This window comes from Blennius ocellaris, assembly GCF_963422515.1.
Source record: "Blennius ocellaris genome assembly, chromosome: 2".
Taxonomy (NCBI): Eukaryota; Metazoa; Chordata; class Actinopteri; order Blenniiformes; family Blenniidae; genus Blennius; species Blennius ocellaris.
Window position 1 is genome coordinate 7,411,382 of NC_137651.1, and position 25,210 is coordinate 7,436,591.

Here is a 25,210-nt window from a genome sequence, read left to right on the forward strand (position 1 = left end):
TTCACGGGTCTCAGCAGGAGTTTGGAGCGTTTCATGAATCACCATGTTGGAAAAAGGAAAAATTATAACGACCAACAACACACATCCAGGAAATGCAAAGGTTTATCTTGTTTTTTATTGAGAATAATTTAGCTACAAAAAACACACATGGAACATCTGTATATCGAAATGTAACAATTTGATATTAAAACAAAGCTTGAGTGCTGTCAAACTCATTCATGAATATTTAAGGCAAGTAACATTATTTGAGAGGAACAGCATGCAAGTTAAGCAGAATGGAGCTTCTCTCAGACTGAGATTTAAATAATATTTTGCTTATAATTTATTCAAAATTTCCCTGCTCTTCCATTTTGCCAAGCAATTTTCAAAAAAGCAGGAGAGAACTGGTTTTTCATGCAAGTATTAATGTTGTTATGAAAAGAAAAAAAGGGAAAGTACAAAGTCACTTTTTTTTTCTTTGGTCCTGTTATCTTACTCTGATCCATTCCCCATGATGTAAGTGACAATGCCATAAAAATGCTGAACTTGAACGTTTCCGGCCAATGAGCCAAAGTCCTTAAATAGTAATGGATGGTGTCAATATCAGAGAAAGATATTTGTGAGTGCTCATAATTTGCCCTGAATAATCCTTTTCATGATGATATGATCTGTGTGTAATATTTGCCCTCATAAGCTGTGGTCCCACCGCGCAGTATCTTCGATGTCTACGTGCATTTCGTGCGTCCCAAAAGTGGTGGATGATACAGAAAGATCAGCCCGCCATTGAGGTATCCAGCAAAATGGAACGGTTCTCATAAGGAGGAACAACAACACAACCGTCTGGTGATTATAGTGAGGATATGATTGTTTACCATAATTTCCAGACTATAAGCCGTTACTTTTTTCAAACCCTGCAGCTCAACAATGACGTGGCTAATTTATGGACTGTTACGAGCTTAATGCCAGCAATACTTGGATGATGCATTCAGGTGCATCATGTAACTCCAACCTTTCTTCTTCTTTTTATTTTTTATTTTGTTGGGTGCAGCTTATGTTCAGGTGTGCTCATTAATCTGTAAATGATGGAACTAAGTGTGCTTTGTGCACACTGGATGTTGAGACTCAGTGGGCGCTGCTGTTCAGAATGAACTGCACCCCGCTCCACCCCGGCACGGAGTGTGCTGTGGAACCGAGGCTAAACAAAAGCTAACAGCTGTTCACTGCTGTTTGAGGAAGAGAGCCGCTCCAGTCTGTATCCACTGGCTGGGATTTGCGCCACAGGGGAGGGAGATGTGTGTGACCACCTTCACTCTCTCTGAGCTGGTGTAAAGAGGCAGCCAGATGCTCTCCTCAGATGTCGCCGAGTCAGCCGCCGAATTCTGCAATCAAACGTCCAAGTACAGTTATGCAGAATGGGAAAAAAACTGTGATGATTGTCTAATTATGTAGTCACTTTCTGCACACGTTTATTTTAGTGTGCAAAATTGTTGCCTTTTTTTTGTTATAGGCTAGTTTTCTTCTCAACATACATACATACATACATACATACCTGTGTCACCCAGGCCATACAACATGGTGGGACAGCAGACACACTGGCTGAATCGTGTTGGTTCTCATGAAGATGGACACCGTCAAAACCACAGCCCTCCAACTGGAGGCCTCCAATCTACAGGTTTGAAAAAAAAGAAGAAAAAAAACAGAAACTGCATTAGCGGAAACAAAACCAAAAATAGAACCAGAGGAATTGAGTAACACCTTGGGCATTTTGTTAAGGAAATGGTGAAATAAACAAAGAAGGGAAATGCCAGGACAACTTTAGAAAAATGTTCGGAAAGCTCAAAATGTGAATGCTGTGAATGCAACTCTCACATGGGACATTTCCTTTAATAGAAATGGTAGAAGCCGCATGCCACACATTGTATTCAGCAGAACTCATTTCAATAACCATGAACCAGTACGTAAAGTGTCAAACTCCTTCACACCAATAAATGGGTGTAGAGACATGACTTCTTTTCTTTGTAAAGAAAAAAAAATACAACAAACTTCAAATTGCAATACCAGGCAACGCATCAATCTCATCCGTGAGCCCTGAGTTCAACCAGCAAACATTTGCTCTTGGGGTATGGGCAGAAGCTATATGCGACATAATGACGTTACAGAACCTACTGGACGAAACCAAAAGTCTGTACATTGTTACAAACACAGGGACAGTAAGGGGATATATGGATCCTTTCTGTAGACAAATACAACTGTGACAACTAAACAGAGTGACAATGGAGTGCTCTCTGTAGCCTTGTTGTCGCAGTAGGCAGTGTGTCAGGCTCATAATCTGAAGTGTCAGTCTCTGCCATGTACTGTACAGTCAGATACTATTGCATCTCTTTCTGAACAACTGTGACAACTAAAAAGATTTTCCACAGTGACATTCAAAGCCAAGTTTACACCGAGGCAGTCTCATAATCTGGACACACTAAACTAAAGAAGATGGCAGAAGCTGGATGCCACAGACTGTTATGAAGTCAGCAGATGAGCTTTGACATTATTGAAACTGTAAGACCTCGGGGTGTGTGTGGCGCTCCCAGACATTTAAATCTAACTCCAGCTCTCGTTGCCAGAAACTTGCATAGGACACAAACTTTGATCAATATTAACTTAAATCTGTTTTGATATTTTAATGCAAAGTTTAAGTATTCTGAACGAATTACATTTAAACTACTTTGCTTGCAACACTGAATGGAACTGAACCTAAACCAGTTGTTCAATTCTAAATATAGAAAAGTAGGAATGAGGAGTGCCACTCTGCAACTGAAGGATCCAGTAAATATTTCAAAAGAATGAGATGCATATTGCTGCCACCTCATGAACTAGCCTGTTCTGAGCGTAGATCATTAAAGAGACACAGAGTGTGTCGTGCCATTGAATTCAGTCCAGTGACTCAGGGATTTTGCTGAGTAGGCCAGACAACAGAGGGATCTTTGGCATTAGATCAGACATAAAGGAGGCAACTGCTAAATCACCATGATCTGGGAAAGAACAAGTGTGTGTGTGTGTGTGTGTGTGTGTGTGTGTGTGTGTGTGTGTGTGTGTGTGTGTGTGTGTGTGTGTGTGTGTGTAAAATGGGGGCTCACAACAGTTATCCCCATTCTTTTCACTGTCAGATGTCTGAGAATTTCCTTTCCCTCACCGCAGCTGCAGTCTCTTCTTCAACACACACACACACACACACACACACACACACACACACACACACACACACACACACACACACACACACACACACACACACACACACACACACACACACACACACACACACACACACACACACACACACACACACACACACACACACACACACACACAAACGTTCCTGTTCTCTTTGTGTCAGTTAACTTAGGCCCTGCTTACATGACAATGTTTTCAAGTGAAAATGCACAACTTTTGCTGCAAAACTTGGTAGTTTTGTAGTTGAGCATCACCCGTAATAGCAATCCAACTTGATCTTCTGTCCATACAAATGTCTGTGTACTCCCATTGCTTATGTTTATAACAAATTGCTCTCTGCATGTATGTATGTGCTGTTCCATAAAAAAAACAAAAAAACAGCACCAACTCATGGCCTGGCCTGCTAACGACCTCGTTTCTGCTGCTGCCAAGAAAGCAGACGTTGTTTTCAGAACATTGCATAAATATGAAAACTTTCTGAAATGAAAATGTAAAAATTATGTGTTTTCATCTGAAACGTTGTGTAAATGGGGCCTAAGTGCACGTGAACTCCCTCCGCTTTGTACTGGAATTCAACTCTTGCTGAAACTTATTTAAGCTGAAGACAAAAAAAAAAATTATACCACTCTTAACTCAGAGAATGAAAATAAAAGGATTGAAGACAGGAAATGTGTGTTTCAAGCTTGATCGTTTTAAGCAATTTTATCCAAAATAAGTAAGTGCACAAGTCCTGGGATGGCTGATGTTGAAGGAAGCACTTTCATGAAACAAAACTTAGCGTGTTTATTGCATGTTATTCTCTCTTGCAGCTACAGTACCTCTGTCTCATCTGCATCTATAATCTACTTTTCATTCTTCATTTAACTCAGGCCATCTGACAGTTCACTGTTTGTGTGTATGATCTGTGCATCATTGGGTTGTTTACTACCTTGACTTGCAGTTTGGCCTGTGCAATTGGACTCTTCCACGAAGACATGAACACCAAGCTATCCATGGAGCATCCCATTGTCCTACAACCACATAAACATTATGTTCACAACACATTTTTTTGAGCATTTATTTAGTCAAGAGATCCACATTGAGAATCTTTTTTTTACAAGTGTGTCCTGAGGAGCTTTGGGGGGACTGTTTCCGTGTTACCTGGCAGTCTCCTGTCTCAAAGCATTGAGGAAGGTATCAGGGTGGAAGAGCTCTGATAAATCGAGGATGTCCGACAGCAGAGCCTGTCTGTCTGCACGCTCCACCCAGCTCTGGAGAAACAGGCACAATGAGAGAAACAGGGGAAGATCCATGTACCTAAACCTTAGCAAATAACAAATAAACGCATACATTGGACATAAAAGTGGTTTCAAACAGAGATCAGGAAAAACAATGCGTGGTTAATTCAAAGAAAAAGAAAAGCACACAAATGTTTCCATTTTTTCAGTGGAAAAATATGACAAAAGAGGTTCAAAGTGTGAAAGATGATGATCAAAGTGTTTAATCTCTGATTGCATGACTTTTTGCAAACCATACAAATCACAAAGTATTGTACTGTAGTTACCAATTGAAATTACACATCCATCTCACTTTTGAACTTCTGTCAGTTATCATGTGTGAGACATGGGTGTAAAAAAGTAAAAGTAAAGCGTAAAGCCGATAAAATGTGTCTCATTGAGGCATGTTTAGGTGAACACACAGTTACATGCATTTAGCATCTGTGATTTATGCAGAAAACACTAACAGATGACACATGCTTAACAGAAGATATACAGACTCCTGCAAAACATGATGTGGCTGCAGACAGACCCCTTTAAGCCGAACCCAACATGGGGATCTGGCTGTTTTATTCAGCTCCATCTACTTTGATCAGGTAAGCAGCCTCTCTTTACGTCAGTGCAAAAACTATTCGGCTCAGCTCACCCCTATAATATCTCACATCGCCACCCTAATTCCCTGTTTGAAGGTTTTATTTTTATACTTCGCTTGAGAGTGTCACAACTGATGTCACTGCTCTTTGTACACCGAGCACACAATCTATGAAGATTTAAATGTGAATGGCTGCAGTTGTGCGATTTGGACCGGAGAAAAGTCCCATAAGATTACAGTCTGGGCTCTATTTTGCATTTCTTTATCGAACAGGTAATCACTTCTTAAATCGACATAGAAACCAGACGACCCTGAGGTCAGCTGCAGAGAAACTGTTGACAAGCAGAGACTGAGTCAGAACAGCAGATCCAATCTCTTACATAAATGCATTCATTTTCAGCATCAGTATATGCTGATTTTAGACAAATGAGAATGAGCATTATATCAAGAAACGTATACCAAAATGTAGAATAGATTCATATTTGCAAGGAAGTGCACATGTGCACAGTGTAAGGCAGATGTACATCGAGATCTGTGAGGTATGATGAAATAACTCAATCGCTATCTATCATGATGTGTATTTTTTCCTGATGCTTGCTCTGAAGATCGAAAATCATCCTTTGTACAGCATGAAGAAACCAGAGTTTTGATTTGTCAACCTTTGAATATTTTCTTTAGAGCCTTTCATTCACAATTCGCAGCTCCACAGAAGTGAATGTATCCTAACATTTATAGGATTTCCAGTTTAAAAGCAGCATTACAACTCGACCAAATACATCCTGAGTCTGTGGCCCATGTATTTGTATTTAAATCTTTCCTGTTCTCACGGTTACACGATTACTTCCCCAGCAGACCAAAAAAAAATATTGTCCTTTAAAATGTCTTTTAAAATCAAAGCAAAAACAGAGCTGTCACCTTCCAAACATCAAAGGTGAAGTTCAAGCTATTAACTGAAAACACAACATACACACTTTGTGTTGTGAAATGCTGGATTTTTCCTTATTTTTTTCAGATGGAACATTTCCACCCACTCTGTCTTCAACTCTCTCAAGCTTTTCTGCCCCTGGCTGCAAACTGTTGTGTTATGGGAAGAAAAAAAACAAAAAAACAGTTAAAGCTTGTCGTCATTATCAACCTGAATTTTAACGAGATTCAATATCAAGATGTCTACAACATACAGTTCAGTTCTCCGAAACATTTTCAAGTCGTTATATTAACCAAATGAACTGGTGTGTGCTGATCATGTGCACACGTGAGCATGAGCATTTCAATGTTTTCAAGGTCATCCTGTGTGTCTGGATGCACCGTGGCGTGTTTAGCTCTTTATTCTCCAGCAGCACGGCACAGTAGCAGCAGCAGCAGCAGCTCCACACCACTCTGCCTTTATTAGGCTGATTAGGTAATAGAACACAGACACTTTGCTAACAGAGATATCGCTCAGTGCTGATGGGCCGAAATAGACAGCTAAGGGCAGTGGAGCCTCCAGATAGACACACATAAAGACAGATGAAGTACAGGTAGACAGGAAGAGTAGCTGATTAAAAGAAAGTGTGAGGCAGGCATCCGCACTCACACAAACGCACACTCACTCACAAACAGATGGGTCGGCAGGCAGGCCGGCGGACAGACACACAGAAGCAGTGAGGCTCGCCCACATGGATAATGAAATGCGCTCACACAGAAATAAATAATTTCTGAACGTGTGAGCGTATGTGTGTCTTCTCGTCTGCCAGAGCATATTGAGGTAGGCGTACAGTCAGACACAGTTGAGAGGAGATGGAGTAGTTTGTTTTTTGTTTTTTTTTCCTGGCATCCACCTCAGGCTGACACTTCCCAGAACCTCCTGCTTTTATATTTGTTATGGAAATCTTGTTTTATTTATATTATAGTATAAATGGTTCTGATCAATACTTTGCCACGATCCCTCAATGAGCCACAACTTTGAAGTGGTACAAGCCGAGCTGAAGGACTGCACCTCCTCCCCATAAATCCCCATGTCTTCACCACGACAAGGAGAAAGTTCCGGTGGACAGGGGTGGCAACCCAATTTTCCCGAGGGGCCACATGAAAAATAAGACTACTGTGGAGGGTCGAGACATAAGCAGACTTCGGTTTCACTCAATAAGAAAAATTTGCAAAAAAAAAGCCGTTTGTGTCATGATTTTTTATATTCTATTGTTCTCAGGCTTTTCCAGACTTTGTCTCATCATGATTACATTTTAAGTTCAATAAATAAAGACTATATTTTTTCATTGAACTATGTTTGTTTTACTGTGAACCACTACATTTGTGAGTTAACATTTGTTTGCTCTGCTCGCCAAGGTGTGAGACACAAGGTGTGAGACATATCGTAACCAATTGTGTAATAATGGCCAACAACGTGAACATTTTGATAACTGGCCAATATTGCAAGCATGATGTATGGTCAGGAAGGACCACAGGGACACATGTGGCCCTCAGGCCCTATGATACTCAGGTCTGCTGTAGACGACATGTGACAGATGGATTGAAATAGATCCATCACTCATTTTGTTGATGAGAAAAATTGTTGGGTATTTTTGAGATGTTGTAATTGGCACTATGTTGATTAAAATACAAAATAATTGCACTGTGTTCTATAATATGTAGAAATAAAGTATTTTTAGTGTTACAAGAAACATTTAAAATGACATAAAAACACATCCCAATATGAAAACGAAAAAAATAACATTCAGTCCATTACAAACCCATGAACATCTTTTACAGTGCGCTCACATGACGAAATAACAATTCTAAGAAAAATGTATATAGTCTACATTATACAACAGAAAAGTGCAACCCACGTTAACACCTTTTTTTTTAAAGTGTAAATTAACAAGGCCTGTTGTCACCTCAAACGAATCAATCACTCAATCCACAAAATTGCCAATCATAAATAAATAAATCAATAAACTTAAATTCTAACATCTACTCTTTGCAGTCAAAAAACTACTGCACCTTCCTCCTCTGACCAGCTCAACCTGCAGGTGCCCTTCATCAGACCTTAAATAACCTTAATTGCAGGCAGCAGCTCAGACAAAGGCAGACCATTAACCAATCAAATCATTCCTTCTCTATCGTTTTTTGCAAACATAATCTACCCTATTATTTCATCTTCCATTCATTCTTTGTTGATTCACCAAAACTAAACAATTCTAACTTGAAAACTCTCAAAATGTTCACGGCAAAAAAATGTTTTTGTATTATGGGATGTATTCAAAACTTGAGTGCTCAAACATGAGGCAATTTTTACAAATCTATAAAAAGTAAAGATTTGTGTTATGAATCGTGGCTCATCTACGTAGTTCACAATAATTCAGTGTTTGCAGGCCTTGTGTTATTGAGTTAAACAAACACATTTTTTTATTCATTCTTTCATTCTTGTGTATTTATTGCGTCACTGATAAAAAAAAAGAAAGAAACATTAATGCTCAGTATACATCAATGTTTATCACAATGTGTTACCTGTATGGCGAGAGCCCGTGTTACCACAGCTCGGAGGTACTGCAATGGCTCCTCTGGACCCTCCCATTTATTCTGCCATGTTAATGGACACTGAATGAAAACAGAACAGTGAAAACAGTTATTTAAGAGATAAAACCAAGTTGGAAATCAAGACATATACAAGCAAAACCAAGACTGTGATGCAAAGTCTTGTCATTTTCTGCAGTGAAGATATTGTAATAGCTGATTGATGTGCTTCAGGCAGGCTGTTGAGTGGTAAACTCAACCTGCTTCTCTGTGTTCTTCGAACAAAGTTATTCAGCCAGAAAGCTGCAGCCTAAAGGACTATGGTTATACCAGTGAATTCACTAATGTTTCCCTTATGAGTCTGTGTGATTATTTAAAAACATATCGTTGCAATCATACAATACCTCAATGGTTTGGCTAAAAGTCCATTGTTTCTCTGTATATGCTGCATATTTATTGATTTTATGATAGATGAAATATTTAGAGGCTTACCTTTTACTCTTAGCTGTGTGTTGTTAATTGATCAGAAAATAGATTTTGATGTTCTTTTAAATTCATATAATAAAACAAATTATTCAGTCTGTTACTGAAGCTGTTACACAGATATGATAGAATATAAAAACAAAGAAATCCTTATCTCTAGTATGTGTATATTGGAGAAACACATTGTGTTTTATTTGCTCCAAACATTTTTGAACATGAAACTTTTTCTGAGCAGTTTTTGTTTGTTTCCCTAAAATTAACTATGAAGATAAAATGAATGAATTCAGTCAGTACTAACATGCTAATTACTACATCTCGCACTAATATCAGACATTTTTTAACCTTTAATCATTTACACAAGACCCCATGTCTTAATATTAATCATCTTTCTACTGACTCAAGTCATTGGTGAAATTTCTTTTTATTTTACAGCACTGCTGGCTACACTTTTCTGATGGGAAGCTTGGGTGGTTTCCAAGTATGCAATTATTTTTTACTGCACAGCTGAGGAGAGCGGGGCGGTGGGGCTGATCTCTTCAGAGCTGTGCTTGCCATACTCTCACAATATTACAACCCGAATGGTCTATTCTCTAAATGCATAAATCACATAACTGCCTCATTCACTTTCTCGCCCCGGTCAAAATTGGGATTATCAGTAATAGATGCTCATGAGAGAAACTGGAACACATAAGAACACTTAACCCATCATCTGCGAGTTGTACATGCTTAACCATATAGGGCAGTGGTATTAAATGGTCAAAGTATATAAAGGATTTCATGCCACCAAGTGTTTTATCACTACTAAACTGCATTAAAGAGAAAGCTGTACTTCCAGACACCTTTTATGAACACACGTTTCGCCAAAAATATTATACCTGATCTGATTGAGTTGTTTTTCATCAAATGTAAATTAGGTACCATCCTTGGAATTCCTTTTTTTGGTTTTTTGTTTACCAACTTGGCCCAGTGAGTCCTCGGAGGATTCTGCATGTACATGGGTCTTGTCGAGTCGGGGTAATTTTTCACCAATGCAGGTGAGGCTACTAAAAGAGTCTTGAAGTCTGGTCCAGGCATTAAGGGTGCTTCGCAGACCGACACCACCCCAAGCCACGAGTCACAGGACGCGACGCCCACCGCAGAGAACGGCCGCAAGCCCAGAGAACCAGACCCAGCCCAATGCAGTCAGCCCCGGGGAACCAGTCCAGTCAAGCCCCCCCCCCCCCCCCCCCCCCCCCCCCCCGAGTCCAACTCACCCCATGGGGGCACCTGTAGTACCCACCCACCCCCACCATCCCAGCGTGCAGGAACACATGTTTTTGTGGAGACTCAGATACACAAGAACACAAACTCCTCTATTGAAAACTCGTGTTTTCCTACAATATCACTTATGGTATTCAAACAATAACATGCAAAATTAATGTAAAGTTAAAATGTGAGCATGCAATTTATCATGCTTTGTGCAGGATCAGTTCAGGTCGCTGCAACCCAAGCTAAGAGTGCACTAAACAATGGATGGTTGGAGCATTACATAGCAATGGATACTGATGAATATATATATCAAACATTGTTATTATAATAATAACAATATTATGACAACTATGCTGCTTTGGTATTAGAATCAGAATTCTATGGAGTCCCATAAAATTATTATCACGACACACAAACATCTGGCAGGATCAACAAAGAGGTTCATGTAAATTCACTAACGAGAAAAAGCCATCTCCATGGAGACTGCTGAAAAGATAAGGTTATAAAAATTATATTTTTTGGATTTGAGCCACTTCAGTCTGGTTTGTTTCAGTTCATCTTCTTTTCTTCTGTACGGGAGCTTTGCCAACAGAAACAGAAATATTACAAACTGGGGTCACAAAAGTCTCCGGGTGTTTGATGATTCATTTAGGACAAGTGGGTGTGGGTTGAGTTTTGTTGCAAAGCAAACTGTGCAACAGCATCATCAGAAATGACAGCTGTTAGTGTTTGTGCATAGTTTAGTAAATCATTTTAAACTCCTGGGAACATCTATTTATGACACAATAATTGAGGTCTATATGACGCCCTTTAGAGACAAACATCATATAGCAAAAAACTGTTTCCTTGAGTCATACTGAAAGAAATCTATCACAAGCCAAGGTAACAGCTTTGCTGCCCTTTAAAACAGAATATATCTGCTTGAATAATAAGTAACCCATTAAATTGAATTTTGGATTATGCAAAACACAACCCACAAGAAGATCTTACAATACGCCACAGGGGAAGAAAAACTGGGTAAGGAGCTGTGCTTACTATGTTGGTTCATAGGAAACTTCACTTAGGAGGTTTCAAACAATGGCCAGTTAGTGATAATGAACTACAAGGTGCCATTGAAATAATTTCTTATCATCGGCTGCCTAGTTTAAGGGAGACACCATGGCAAGTCATTGTACCTTGTTGTCATAGACTTGGCGAGGGGAGGTGCACGGTTCTTCTTAACACAGCATAAACCTTACTCTGATGGTCACATCAGGTTTAATACTTTACTGAATAACACAAAAACCTATGAAACCTTGAAATGGCATTCATCAAGACAAAGGTTATAGAGTGTCGACAAAACCTTCAATGAAGGACGTTCTGATTACCAACACTATATATCCATATTCTACATATCAATATCTGCAAAAATCTATTACTTGACTATATTTGAAACCCCAAATTCTAAAAAAAATGCTTCCACCTATTGCCCAATTGTCAGCAGTATCAACTCTCTCACAAACAACATCGCTAAACGAGTCGCAAACATTCTGGGTTCCTTGTTGAGCAAGACCTCCCACAATCATAAATTCATAGATTTTGTAGACAAGGTCTGAGGCTTAAAACTAAACACAAATTAGAATACTGTATCCTTTGCCGTGCCCTTGCATTTCAACTGCATTCCCACTAAATAAGCAGTCTGAGCTGGAAGATGGTAGTTCCTCCATGGTAACACTTCCTGACGGACCCAATCTCAGTCCAGATCAGATTTGTCAATTACTTAAACCATGTCTTAACACGACCTAAATATTTGGATAGTAAATGTTACAGACAGAAGGAGGGAGTTAGAAGTAGATTCCTATACAGGCGCAACTCTAAGTCGCTAGTACAGGCATGTGGATGACTCTTGGGTAAAGTCAAAACCCATGACTTGCAAGCTTCTAATCAACATCTCAACTCAACTTCATGAGGAAAATTGTCAACAAAAGAACAGCAACCTCCAGACAGAGTAACAACATGGCGGGTGAGGAGGCAAAGTAAAACAAATGGAATGGCATTGTAATTCGATGTGTCAGGCTTATCTGAGAAACGTAGACGGATCTTCAATAAACATTACATCCTGGTGTCTTTAAAACCCAGTAACACATTGGGACAGAAACAGATAAATCTGAAGGTATGCACACCACAATCTGAGAAAAGCAATTTGGTGTTTGCCATACAGTGAAACTAAATAATCCTTGAACAAATGCGTGGCCCAACACAGAAGAGCTAACTGCTCAGGTCCGAAATCAACTCTTTATCAAAGTCTCAAACGATACTCACTGTCCTTTGAAAACAGAAAGGTAAATATTCTCGACAGAAAAGACAGATACTTTGAGAGGCATAAAAGAAGCCATCTCTGTGAAAGAGGAAAGACCTTTTCTTAACAGTGTAGGAAGTTTACACAACTATCTCCCCCAAATTTCCAACATTGTTCTTTCCTCACTAGCAAATAAAAAATAACTCAGCTTTAAAAGGTCATGATCAATTACAAGTGACCTCGTTTGAACCTCACGTGACTCAAACAACTTCAACAAACGTTTGCCAAAACACAATACAGTATCGACCAGATACATCCTGGGTCCAATGATCCATTGACAAAAGAAACCTGAGGCGATTGACATAAGAAAACCATTGGTGGCAAACCTAAATAGCAAGTCCAGTTGACCAGATTTAACTGCTTTAATATAGACTTGGCTTGTTTTTACACTGGATGCCAAACCATTGGTTGTTTCAGTGTGAGAATGATGTAAGGAAAGCTGCACAATGAGACAGCGGTTAGAGCTCCAGTGACTGTATCCTCAGTTCAAGTCTGGTTGGGAGATTTTTGTGTGAAATTTGCATGTTCTCCCTGTTCATAGGACTCCCCCCCCCCCCCCCCTACAATCCAAAAATATGTGTTTGAGGAGAATCTGTTCTGGGCGTGCCCCGCTTTGACCTATAGGCTTCCAGGAACAGCTGCAGCTACAGTGAGCAGGAATCTTACGAAGGGTGGATTCATTCATTAAAAATTAAAAAAAAGATGAGCGGTGAAGAGTGTTGTCAGGTGGTTTGGAAAGCAATGAGGAGAAGACTCAGTGATTAATATGAAAACAGAGGGGGAAAAGGAAAGCAATGAGGAGAGAATCATGCCTATGGCTTCCCTCGGGAGATTACAAACAGAAGAAGAGAAAGGTTGAATACAAGTGTCTGCTTGTGTCCTTTGTCCTTTTTGTCCTCAACAGAGCTTGGGGCGATAGAAGAATACATACTGTGTTTATTGGTTGTCTCCGTGTCAACTTTATATACTGTGTATGCTGCTGCCCTTGTGGCTTCAAGGACACTGTGGTTTGAGAGAATTGTATATTTTATGGGACAATAAATCAACGAGCCTGCAAGTGCAGAAGAACTGATTTTTCATTTAAAATATGTTTCAAACACCTTTTATGGAAGGAGAGCACATGAAGTTGTATAAAAACAATGACACCACAGCATCAAACTTATTATTTTACAAACTCTCTGTAAGTCGGTGTCTTTCCCTTTAATGTATTTCCCTTTGCTCACTGTTCCCACAGTACTTACCCCACAGTACTTACCTCTTGATTTAGTAAGGCTGTTGCCAATTTCTGGACATCTGGAGTTAAAAGTTGGGTTCCTCTGATGACCTTGCTCAATGCAGCGAGAGATTGGTGGATACCCTGTAAAAAAAAATGGAGTTTACACACAGAAACATAGTGCAAAGCTTGCATATATGTAATTGGAGTCTCCTGCGATATGTTGTCATTTTGCTGCTGTGATCTAGCTCACAAGGAGTGACAGGCCCTGGGGCAGGTGGGTGTAGAAGATGGAACAATCTGGCTTACTGTCATTTGATTGCAGTACCTTCCATAAATCATTAATGAAAATACTCACTGATAAAGCAGTGACTGCAAGGAAACCATAATGCAGCACTGTCAGAACATTTTATTCAGTGAGATTGCTTCTCTAGTATGTAAGAAAGTCCTCACATGATCAAACTGTTCATCAAGACCCATTGGTGTCACATGCTGATATATTCTTTACATTTAAACTTCATCTTAATAATAATAATAATAATAATAATAATAATAATAATAATAATAATAATAATAATAATAATAATAATAATAATGGCTTGGATTTATATAGCGCTTTTTTCAGGCTGACTCAAAGCACGTACAGAAACCATTATTCATTCACACCAGTCCCGCCAGTGGTGGTAAGCTACGTTGTAGCCACAGCTGCCCTGGGGCATGCTGACAAAGGCGTGGCTGCCATTTTGCGCTAACGGCCCCTTGAGACAACCACCATCATTCATGCACCCTCTTATCTTATACATCTTTATGCCAAAGACTGTGGAGCATGTTAATGGTTAAAAGAATACTAGCTACAAACTAGTTGACAAACCTGCACCATGCGAATGGCGTTGTACTGTTCCAGAGCGATGAATGACAAGACCGGAGACCTTTGGCCTTCGGTCGGCGGGTCCACCTTCTGATGGATCAGGTTAGAGCCCTGATAGAGGGTATGAGTGGAGCAAGACAACATGACATATTGGTATATACATGAGAGAGAAAGGCTTGATATGAAAACCCTTTTGAAATGTTCTAATCTCTATCTTTATATTGTTTCCAGGTGTGTTGTATTATGATGAACCAGAAGATGTCCTTTTTTTTTATCACTGACACACCATGTAGTCTTATCCAGTGTTGAAAAATATAATTAAAGTATTAAGTGCCTTTTATTATAAAGAAATACTCTTAAATTAATCACAAATGTTTGTCTATTGTTCTGAGCTTCTATAAGCTTCACATCAAGAAAAAAAAAAGATAACCCCAAACTTTATTTCTTCATGATAGTCCTTTAGTACAGTGTGCTTGATGAGTTCCTCTAACTCAACCACCTGGCACTAAATAAAACCTGTGAATCATGCTGCAAATCAAGGGAACACTGTTTACCTTAGAAACATGAGACATAGTCAAACTACACCAAGTGTGTACAAAATGAGAAATCAAATGTGCACAAGTGCTGTTTTTGTATTCTGCTGCATATATCCCCCACTGCACCTCCACATTAATTTGCTTTTGCTGCATCTACTCGGCAACAAATCCAGACAAAAATGGAGAGAAGCATTGTCAGACTGTGGGAGGGAGGAGTGGAGACAATGAAGAGTGAGAGATAAATGAGACGGAAACAAAAAAAAATAAAGCTGGTAGGAGGGGATTCAGCTCCACCACGGCTCTGCTATTGTCTCTATACAAAAATGAAACTGAACAGCCAAGTAAACATTCATAGTTCTGTACAGACGACATAAAGATTTGTCATAATAAATACAGATAATCACACACTCACTGCCACCCTATGTGTCTTACACACACATGCACAACACAAAATCATGGGTACACTCCTTTTGACCAAAACAAAGCATCTTGTCCACACACAAAGTAAGATGAAAATAATGAGCCCACGTCAGCAAATTCACACTCACACATTCATTGACAAAGGTACACCAAAAGCACACATAATTATGATTATTACTGGATTGTTATTCAATGAAACTGATCTTGTGATAAAAATGCTGGAACAAACGTGGTCAGAAATGATCCCTTGTAGTACAGAACAGCTCTGCCTGCATAAGAGTGTAGATACAGTTACATGTTTTCTCAAGGAAATATATGACATTTGATGAATTCTGTTGCACATCCACACAACTCTGTTTTCTACCAAGACTTTTGAAAATGATGTAGATCTTTGTTCCAGTGTGAAAAATGGAAGAGTTGAATTTTCTCAGTTAGAAAATGACTTTTGTAAACACTGATGCCAATAATCAATATTTAAACCGTGATATTGTACCATCAAGTCTGATCATTCATTGAAGACATACAGATTCCTAACTCTTATGCCCTATTACATTAAACCCATTCTCGAAAACAACTCAGAATGTCAGCATTGGTTACCTGGGGTTAATTTAACATGTATGCTGATTACACTTCCTCAGTAATTAATTGTTTGAATGCATAAGGATAGAACTCTACATGAAAAATAAAAATAACGTACAGTAACTGTAAGCTGCATCTGTAGAACAACAGGTTCTAATTTAGAAATCTTTAGGGAATGGGTTGAGGAAACATGCACAATTTCAACTCAGAATGTCTTTTTTTTTTTATCTGTTCTGATTTAAAAATCTGCTTAACCCAAATAGTCTTTGTGATTTTAAAAAAATAAGTCATCAACTACAGACAACAACATGAACACAGCTGGAACTGTGCGAGAATGCTTGTCAGGACAGAGAGAGAGAGAGAGAGAGAGAGAGAGAGAGAGAGAGAGAGAGAGAGAGAGAGAGAGAGAGAGAGAGAGAGAGAGAGAGAGAGAGAGAGAGAGAGAGAGACAGAGAGAGAGAGAGAAACAGGGAGAACATGAGAAAAAGGGAGAGAAAGGTGCAAATGAAAAAATTAGGCAAGCATGTGTGATTTACTGCAGAGGGAAAAGAAGAGTGGCAGAGTGAGAGGAAAAGACAGGAATATGGTAGCTAAATTATTTAATGTAGAGGTAAATGTCCTTTAATTTGAAAAGGTGCCGGTCTCCAAGCAACAGGGGAGAGCAGTGCTGTCTGCCTAGTCAATCCAGTTGCCATTACACCAAATGTGCTGGCCCTTGGCTAGCCTACAAATTTCCAATTATCTCCCGAAGCTTTTAATTTGGACTAGTTGCTGCTTCATGGGCATTGTAAAAATGCTGCGTGATTGGGATCTTAAAAAAGCTTACACTATTTAAACCAAAAGGCCTTGTGGTTTCAAAAGATGGGAAGTGAGGGCTGTGACAAATTCAGCAGTAGGATTTTCGCTCGTACTTCAAATCTACAACCTTGCACCTTTCAATATTATTGTGAAGGAAGATGAAATCAAAAAAGCAACTGACCTGATTAAGTTTCTTCCATAAGTTGAGGATCGGTGAAAGTCCATTCGACCAAAGCTCCCTGTCAAACTTTGAACCTGTTGCTACCGAGCGGCTGAGTACTCTCAGTTGTGAAATCACCTGTGGGAGGAAAAAAAAACCAAAACAAAACACACAAACTATTCAACTCTGAAAATGTTTTTATATATGTTGAATACATGATGAATACATGTCACTTCATTAGAATTTGTGTGCAGAAAAAAACAACCTGCATTGTGATAACTATACTAAAAAGCATGTCAATATAAGTAGATGGCAAAACGATGAATAGTTTTGTTAAAAGCACAAAAATGTTATTAGTGAATATTTTGAAAGCACAAAACCAATGGTGTAATAAGAGTGGCAGAATATATATTAAGACCTAAAGTATATGAAAGTATAACATTTTAATAAGCATGAAATAATTATAATGTGACAAAAAGTAGCAAATCCAACAGAGTTCGAAGCTCTGTGAAGGAGCCACATCTGAGACCCCCTGACATATAGTATATTATATTAACTAATAACAAAATAAACCACCAAAGTGGCAAAATGTTTGCATTTCATGAAATGTCATTGGAATTTCTTGCGTCACAGCGAACACTGATTCAGGTCCTACAAAGCTGCAAGTGAAAAAAGGCCCGACCCCCAAACACATCGCTAACAACTCCTTACACACCTAATCAAGCATGCTTAGCCTCGAGCTTTGAATCCAGGATAGTACTTTTATCTCTACAGTGTGTTTGTGTGTGTGTGTGTGTGTGCATGCGTGCGTGTTTCTATCCATCCGTGTATTGTAAAGAAGGCAGAGTCTGATAAATGGCTTTCATTTGGTCCAGCAGAACTCTTTACCAGCACCTGCTTTATCTATCCTGCTCAGGAGGGAGAGAGAGTGTATATGCATGTGCTCGTGTGTGTGTGTTTTCGTATATTGACAAAAAAGAGAGAGAGGAAACGGGGGAAGCGACGGGGGGGGGGGGGGGGGGGGGGGGGGGTGGTAAAACGAGAGGGATTGTTAATCTGGGCTCTTAATGAACATTGATAAAAATGATGGCACCTGAGGGTGGAGATTTAAGAAAATATCTTTTTGTTCAGTATGTCAAATATATTAAAATTACCCTTATCGTAACCAATAGCCATGTGAATCCTGCAGTTACTGATATAACCAGCTGGGACAGAAAAAAAAGTAACTCACCAAAATAAATGGGGGGAAGCCAAGTTTTAATTGAGGGCTACGACTTTAGCTAGGGCTTTTACTTAATTCAGTGTAATCCACTATCGAGAATCATTGTTAATCAAGGCCCTTTTTCTCAGGGTCCTAGAGACACAACTAAAACTCCAACTTTGAGTAGAAGACCAAGCCCACATTCTATTATATCTGGTTATTGAGTATACTGGTATCCTAACTGACACAAAAGAAGACGTTATTTATTCAGGCAAGAAACTGAAAGATTGAAAAACACGTACTGAGGTTTTGCATTATATATACTTAAAGAACATTATGCACATATTCAACACGGCTAACGTTATGTTTGTAAACCCAAGGGGTCTCCCCGTAGCCATTTAGGAGTATTCTGACTCATGCAGGGTCATTTGCACTAAGCTTGAGCATTTATTTTAAATGGGATCCTCCAAAACCACAGGCAGCCCCTTGGGCTCTGATCAGTGAAGTGTGTACGTGGTTGAATGCCTACAGACAGTGACAACGGTCTATTGGGAAAAGAGAGGGCATAAATTAAGGGAAAAGAGGGAGAGAAGAGAGCGGGCATGAAAGTGACAGTGACAAATGACAGCAGGAGGGGAGACAGTGACATATGGGGCAGATAGGTAGAGAAAGACACACACACACACACACACACACACACACACACACACACACACACACACACACACACCCACACACACACCCACACACACACACACACACACGATGAAGTAGACTATACTGGTGAATCCAATGATCGGCGGAGCAAACTGATAATATGAATCAAATTAATTGTTCGACTGTGCACACAAGCCTTAATGGTTCCTGGAATTTGATGGAGATAATTACTCACAGACACAAGTAGACATCAACCATATTAAAACAATTTCAGTTACCCTGTGCTGTTATTCCTTTTGCTAAATTCCTAGTCTGCTTCCAAGAACTGATGTCATGAATTTCTGTTATTGAAAAAAGGGGTAATTTGTTCTTTAAGCAAGTTACCCCTTGGGACTAGATAAAAACTTTGTTGACATGATTTTTGTTAATCAACCAGGGTTTGTAGGTTTGTAGGTTTTCTGGGCTAACAACCATATTGGGTTGTGAAAATGACACCATGACAAGAGTTTAAGCAGAACAACAACCAGATCTTGACTTTGTTCATATGAGAAGCAAATGTGTTTTTACAGTTTTACTAACTGAATGAAAAGAACACTGGAGTTTAATGTTTAAATTACTCGACACACCATGGGAGAAACCAAGTTAAGCATGTGTACACTGCAAACATACTTGTTGTACTTGACACATCTATATTGTGTCTTTTTGTCTTTTGTGGGTTTCCATAGCTCGTACCAATTCTTCTTGGTGCCATGTTCTTCAACCCAGAATGATTAAAAACTGTTCATGAATTTTAATATCAGTTCACTCGCATGCACACACAGTCACAAAAGGCCAAACTCGGGGGAAAAACACACACACACCCATTCAGCAATATCACAAACAATAACTTCAGAGCCTGATGTTGGTGAGTTTGTGGGATGGGCACAACATGCAGAATGACTGGAGTTATTTCCAGTGTTTGTGGGCTTTCATAAAGTTGTATTTAGTTTCTTAAGTAATCAGTAAGCAATTGTGTCCTTTGCAGCTTCCCAGAAAAACCAGTGTGTGGCATGTGATGTCTAGACTGAATATTGGAAGGTTGTAGGTCCACTCCAAAAAGTTGATACTATTAAAACTAAAAAAAAATCACTATTTTAGTCTTTAAGTATGCATGTAGTTTATACAGTTATGTAGTGCTTTGTGATTATACATTTGACAGGTTTATCGCTAATCTATATATTATCTACTGTATATATTTCAGTTTCTTCTCACTATATTATTCTTGATGGTCCTTCATATTCATTTCAGTTCAAATTTTAATTCTGTTTATCTTCCAATTTTTACAATATGACAAACATTTCTTAATACATTTGTATGGGGGTGGGTGTTAATATAGTATATTAGCATGTGTTGGAGGTAGTTGTGATGATCAGCTCTCTCCATCGGGAATAAAAAGAGATTTGGTGTCAATGTGGATTTCTATGTTTTGCAGTGAGTTGTATCACAGTCTGCTGTGACCATGACACATAGTACACATATTTACACTGTGATGCAACTTTAACTGCTTATGGACACCAACCAATCACAGGGAGACAGACAAGCATGTTCACAATGAAAAGCTGTGGGCAATGAAGGATGACAAATTAACCTTACATGCATACTCTGAGAAGAAACTAGAGCACCTGAAGAAAACCCACATACACATAACAAGCGAACTCGACACAAAAAGGCCTAAACCCATGGCCATCTCCCTATGAGACAAGAGCACTAACTATAACACCACCGCGCAGCCACAATCACATAACATGTAAGACTAAATTATTATGCCAAATGCTGCACTTATGTATTGCTGACTTGCTCTGAGAAAGTGTCTTTTTCTTTCAGTTCAGTTCACGGGACTGATGCACTTAAATTGAAAATTAGACTCTCTCTCTATACATACATACATACACACACACACAAACACACACACACACACACACGACCCAGGGCTATATTATGTCAATGACAAAGTGAAAGTTAAAGTGAAGTAAAGTATATTTCAAAGTCAGAGTAAGGGTTAGAATAAGCTAGGAAGTGGTAGGTGATGTGAGAGTGAGGCTGCAGTAAAATAATGTCAAAGTGTCGTCCTTCAATATCAATGAATGCACAATTTTGTGTGTGTGTGTGTGTGTGTGTGTGTGTGTGTGTGTGTGTCTGTGTGTGTGTGTGTGTGTGTGTGTGTGTGTGCGCACACGCACTTGCGAGCTGATGATTCTTTGGGAGGATCTCTCTATGTTGGCAGGTAGACCAAAGAATGCCGGCCTGTCGTCCTCTGGGAGATTCTCTATCACGCTGCGGTAGTCCTGACAAATGCAATCACACCCACGTCACACACAGAAAGTAACCACATGCACAAATAAGGAGGGGAAAAAAAAAGATTAAAACAATGCTGTCTTTTCAAATTTAAAGCCTTCCTAACAATACAGCTTTTCCTGTCTAAGTAGCATATGCTATCAAATAAAAGGTAGAGTCTTGAAGCTTGACTGCAGGGTATAGGGGGAAAAAAAATGTGTAGTTAAGAAGATTTGACGCAGCTCTATGCTATCCAACAATATTACAATCGCTCAAGGTGTACCTTAAATGTGTTAAAACTGAAACTCATCTTCTACTTACAGCCCGATGTTAAATTGTACACACAAACCATAAACACAACCCAAAGTACTAACAAACCAAAGCCAGTTGTTTTGTCTTGTGGGTAAATGATGGCATTTATTTGAGGCTACTTTACCCAGCAACCTATAATGAAGCGAAGACAACACAATTTAATGGAACAATACAGACCCAAACTGCAAATAGGAAATCTAGTCATGCTTTGGAGCATTAATTCACTACCTATTCTCTGAATTGTTTTTCCTGTGTGCTAATGCACCTGGGTCTATTAAGGGAGCCACGCCAACAAAAAGTTTCGACTTCAGCTTTTAAGTTGCAAAACAAAGCACAGTGCTTCCTGTTTAACATTCCTCAGTAGAATCAATTAGTGTCTTAAATATCTAAATGAGGTATGGCCGCAGTGCTTCACACAGCATCTATGCCATCATCTACAATATTGTGCTTGCCAAAACAGCCATGCTCATGAATCAAGCTGAAAGCCTACCATTATGGAACAGGAGTTTGGGAGGCTGATTTGAGGTGGAAAGAACCGGGTTCCTCCTCTACTCCTTTTTTGCCCGGCTGGAAGGGAGGAGGAGAGCAGGCGTGCAGAGAAGAACTGCTCCAGATAAGAGCGTAGGATGCGGAGGTCGGAGGGGTTGTCGATTCGTCCGCCGTAGATGGCGCTCTCCAGCAGACCGTGGACAAACTCCCATTGGAACTGTTTACCGCCTTGAAGATGTCAAGACAAATTGTATCAAGTGAGCCATACACATGGCAAGTTAGTGCACAAAGGCTGTTGTGTTCAGGCTTATGCTCCTCCATGAACAGTAATGGGCTGGTTACTAACGATTAGTACTTCCATACATTTCCTACTATATAAAGATAATGGAGTGCATTATCGGGAAAAGGGAAAGGGAAGGCCTACCATTGATAGTGATGGGTTATGTAAATTAACTAATAAACTGTTTAAATTGAGATTAAAGGTATGTAACTGACATAATGATCTGTCATACCTTCAAACAGCCGGTCAATGATCTCAAATCCAGCCCGGAGGTCCGACATAGAGAACTCATAGAACTTGGTCCAACCCTGGATAAAGCATACGTTGTGTGTGTGTGTGTGTGTGGGGAGGGGGGCAGACGACAAACACAATGAAGTTATACAAGCATCACAACATGTCAAGTTCAGACTGATACTTCTTTGATCGAAACAGTAAGTAACTGATTTCAAAAACCTCAAAATAGACACTGAAGTAGAGATCTGATGCACCATCAGTCATGTTCTCATTTCCTCCCACTCTTATAACTCTGTATTATCTAATAAGTTCTTATGGTTGTCATGTATAGGGGACATGTTTTTCAGTAACATTTCAGACAGGTAAAATAACTTCAGCTCACTCATATCATTTCACTTGGCAAACTTAGAAGTGATACTTTTCAGATACAAATGTGTACGATTCAAATCATAACACCTGTAGATGGTAAAATAAGGTGAATAAATGAAAATTGAGGCAACCTTTTTAATATTCAGTCCTGTGCAAAAATTTTCAAAATTCAAAGTGAAAGAATAGAAAAACAATATTTGTAGCAGCTACCGTTAAATCCTTTTTGTGGATTAGTAAGGACTAACTTAGTAAGGAAGTTAGTTAACTTAGTAACTTAGTAAGGAAGTTAGTTAAATCATCCAGAACTAACCACCGATCAGATGATTTAAATCCTTCAGCCTCTGTATGTAACCACAGACAGACTGGTGATGGTGAGGTCAACAGTCTGTGGCAACCATACTTTCACTCCTCAGCAGCATTTGTGGCTGGACGGTTGACAGTTCTCCTACACGCTAATGAGGCCACTGAATGTTGAATTCCCAAATTCTTGAAAGAGCAATTGTCTTGCCATCTGAAAACTATCGGTCCACAGTATAAGACAAACCTTTCATGGGCTCCACCCACACCACACAGCTAGCTCTGCCACTCATGCCACAAATGGAGGTCTTTTACAATTGTGGCACTATTTCAAGTGGGAACAATGTACATAGAGAGGGCAACTAATGTCCTCTGTATGTAGCTTTTTATGACACCAGCTGTATGTTTGTGGTAACTGTTTGCTACTGCAGCATGAATTATCCACCAATCAAATTCCTTCATCGTGGTATTATATAAATATAATTATTTACTCTCTATAATTCAAACTCTTTTGTTGTTTGGCCACATTCGATTTTCAAATGTTTCAGGCGAGACCACTAAATGTCATTCTCTTTACATGAGATGCTGTTTGTGCACCACCGACTAACAGTGCAAGCAAGATCCTGCCCAAAAGATTAAGGTACAAAGAGAAATTAAAATTAAAAGATTGTGTCTGAAACACTTGAGAGGCTTGAGTTGAGAAAACTGTTACAGCAATAAAGAAAACAAGGAACAGTAAAAGCATGATGGCCACAACATGAAGAAACAAATGGTGGTAGTATATGGATTTTCAAGCAGAAAACTGACGGTGCTGCAAAGGAAATGAAAGAAAGAAAAATGCAATTCTGCTTCATACACACACAAGAAGCTACACAACCGCCAGTCAGAGCACAGACTGAACTGTCACCAGATATTTGAGCCTTCTTTTGAACAGAAGGTCAAAACACATCATATATTATCAGACCATATAATCAAAATGGACATGGTCCCCCTGACATTTGACATCCCTATGGTCAGACGTGTTGCAGAGAATGCACGGAAACGTATCAATACAGTGACAATTGATCACAAGAGGACGCACTTCCAAAAGCCACACCAGTGTTGGTGTGACCATGAACTAGATTGTTTGGATGAATGAACAAATGATGAACTTGATAAGCCCTTCTTGTGATGGACAGTATGCCAGCACACATCACCCAACAAATCAAGGACAAAATCAAAGCCACACTTTCAATCAGCAGTTGTAATCTGCCAGCTAATACTGGCCATCGTCCCTGAAGGCTGTAGTGAAATACTCCAGCCAGTCGACACGGCAGCAAACCAGAATTCTAAAGCTTTCTTCCATCACCTGGATGATGATGAACGTAGAACTTGGCTTGGATGCAACGGGAGGCTTTCCTCAAGGTTGTGTCATGAGTCAATGAACCATAGAACTCAGTGACAACCACAACTATCCAGTATTTGTTTTTGTTTTTTTGTTCAAAATATTTTACTTTATGCCTTCATGTGAAGTAAACGATAATAAATGCATCTCATACACCAGTGAGACTTTTATAGATATCCTCTTCATGGTGCATTTTGAATAGATACAACTTAAAACTTACAGTTGGTATTATGAGGTATTGTACCAGTCAACCTCTTTATCCAGCAGTAATCTGGTTACAGGTAAACCCAACCTGTTGTTGCCCTGCTTTTGTTAAAATATGCATACCATAACACTACCTCTGTCAAGCAGAAATAGTGCAAACAACACATACGTACAACTGCTTCAATGTGAATAATAACCACCTGTTTGTGAATTCAATGATGAGATGACAGGTGGACAAAAACCATGGAGGTATGTTCAATAGTTCACAAATGATTCCCAACGATGA

The 25,210-nt window shown here is 39.3% G+C and overlaps 1 protein-coding gene across 4 annotated transcripts in view; it reads right to left on the minus strand.

Moving 5' to 3' along the window:
* Positions 1-211: 211 nt before the first annotated feature.
* Positions 212-25,210, minus strand: part of dync2h1 (dynein cytoplasmic 2 heavy chain 1) — a gene marked incomplete at its 5' end in the record, with an annotated part of 100,662 nt that continues 75,663 nt past the window's right edge. For all 4 annotated transcript variants that reach the window (XM_080504075.1, XM_080504073.1, XM_080504074.1 and 1 more), the window contains 11 exons: positions 212-1,358; positions 1,529-1,645; positions 4,133-4,214; positions 4,345-4,454; positions 8,536-8,625; positions 13,866-13,967; positions 14,695-14,802; positions 17,206-17,322; positions 21,262-21,366; positions 22,158-22,384; positions 22,669-22,744. In XM_080504075.1, coding sequence (XP_080360201.1) covers positions 1,197-1,358; positions 1,529-1,645; positions 4,133-4,214; positions 4,345-4,454; positions 8,536-8,625; positions 13,866-13,967; positions 14,695-14,802; positions 17,206-17,322; positions 21,262-21,366; positions 22,158-22,384; positions 22,669-22,744 — 1,296 coding nt within the window. In that variant the 3' untranslated portion in view covers positions 212-1,196. The remainder of the gene's footprint in view (positions 1,359-1,528; positions 1,646-4,132; positions 4,215-4,344; positions 4,455-8,535; positions 8,626-13,865; positions 13,968-14,694; positions 14,803-17,205; positions 17,323-21,261; positions 21,367-22,157; positions 22,385-22,668; positions 22,745-25,210) is intronic.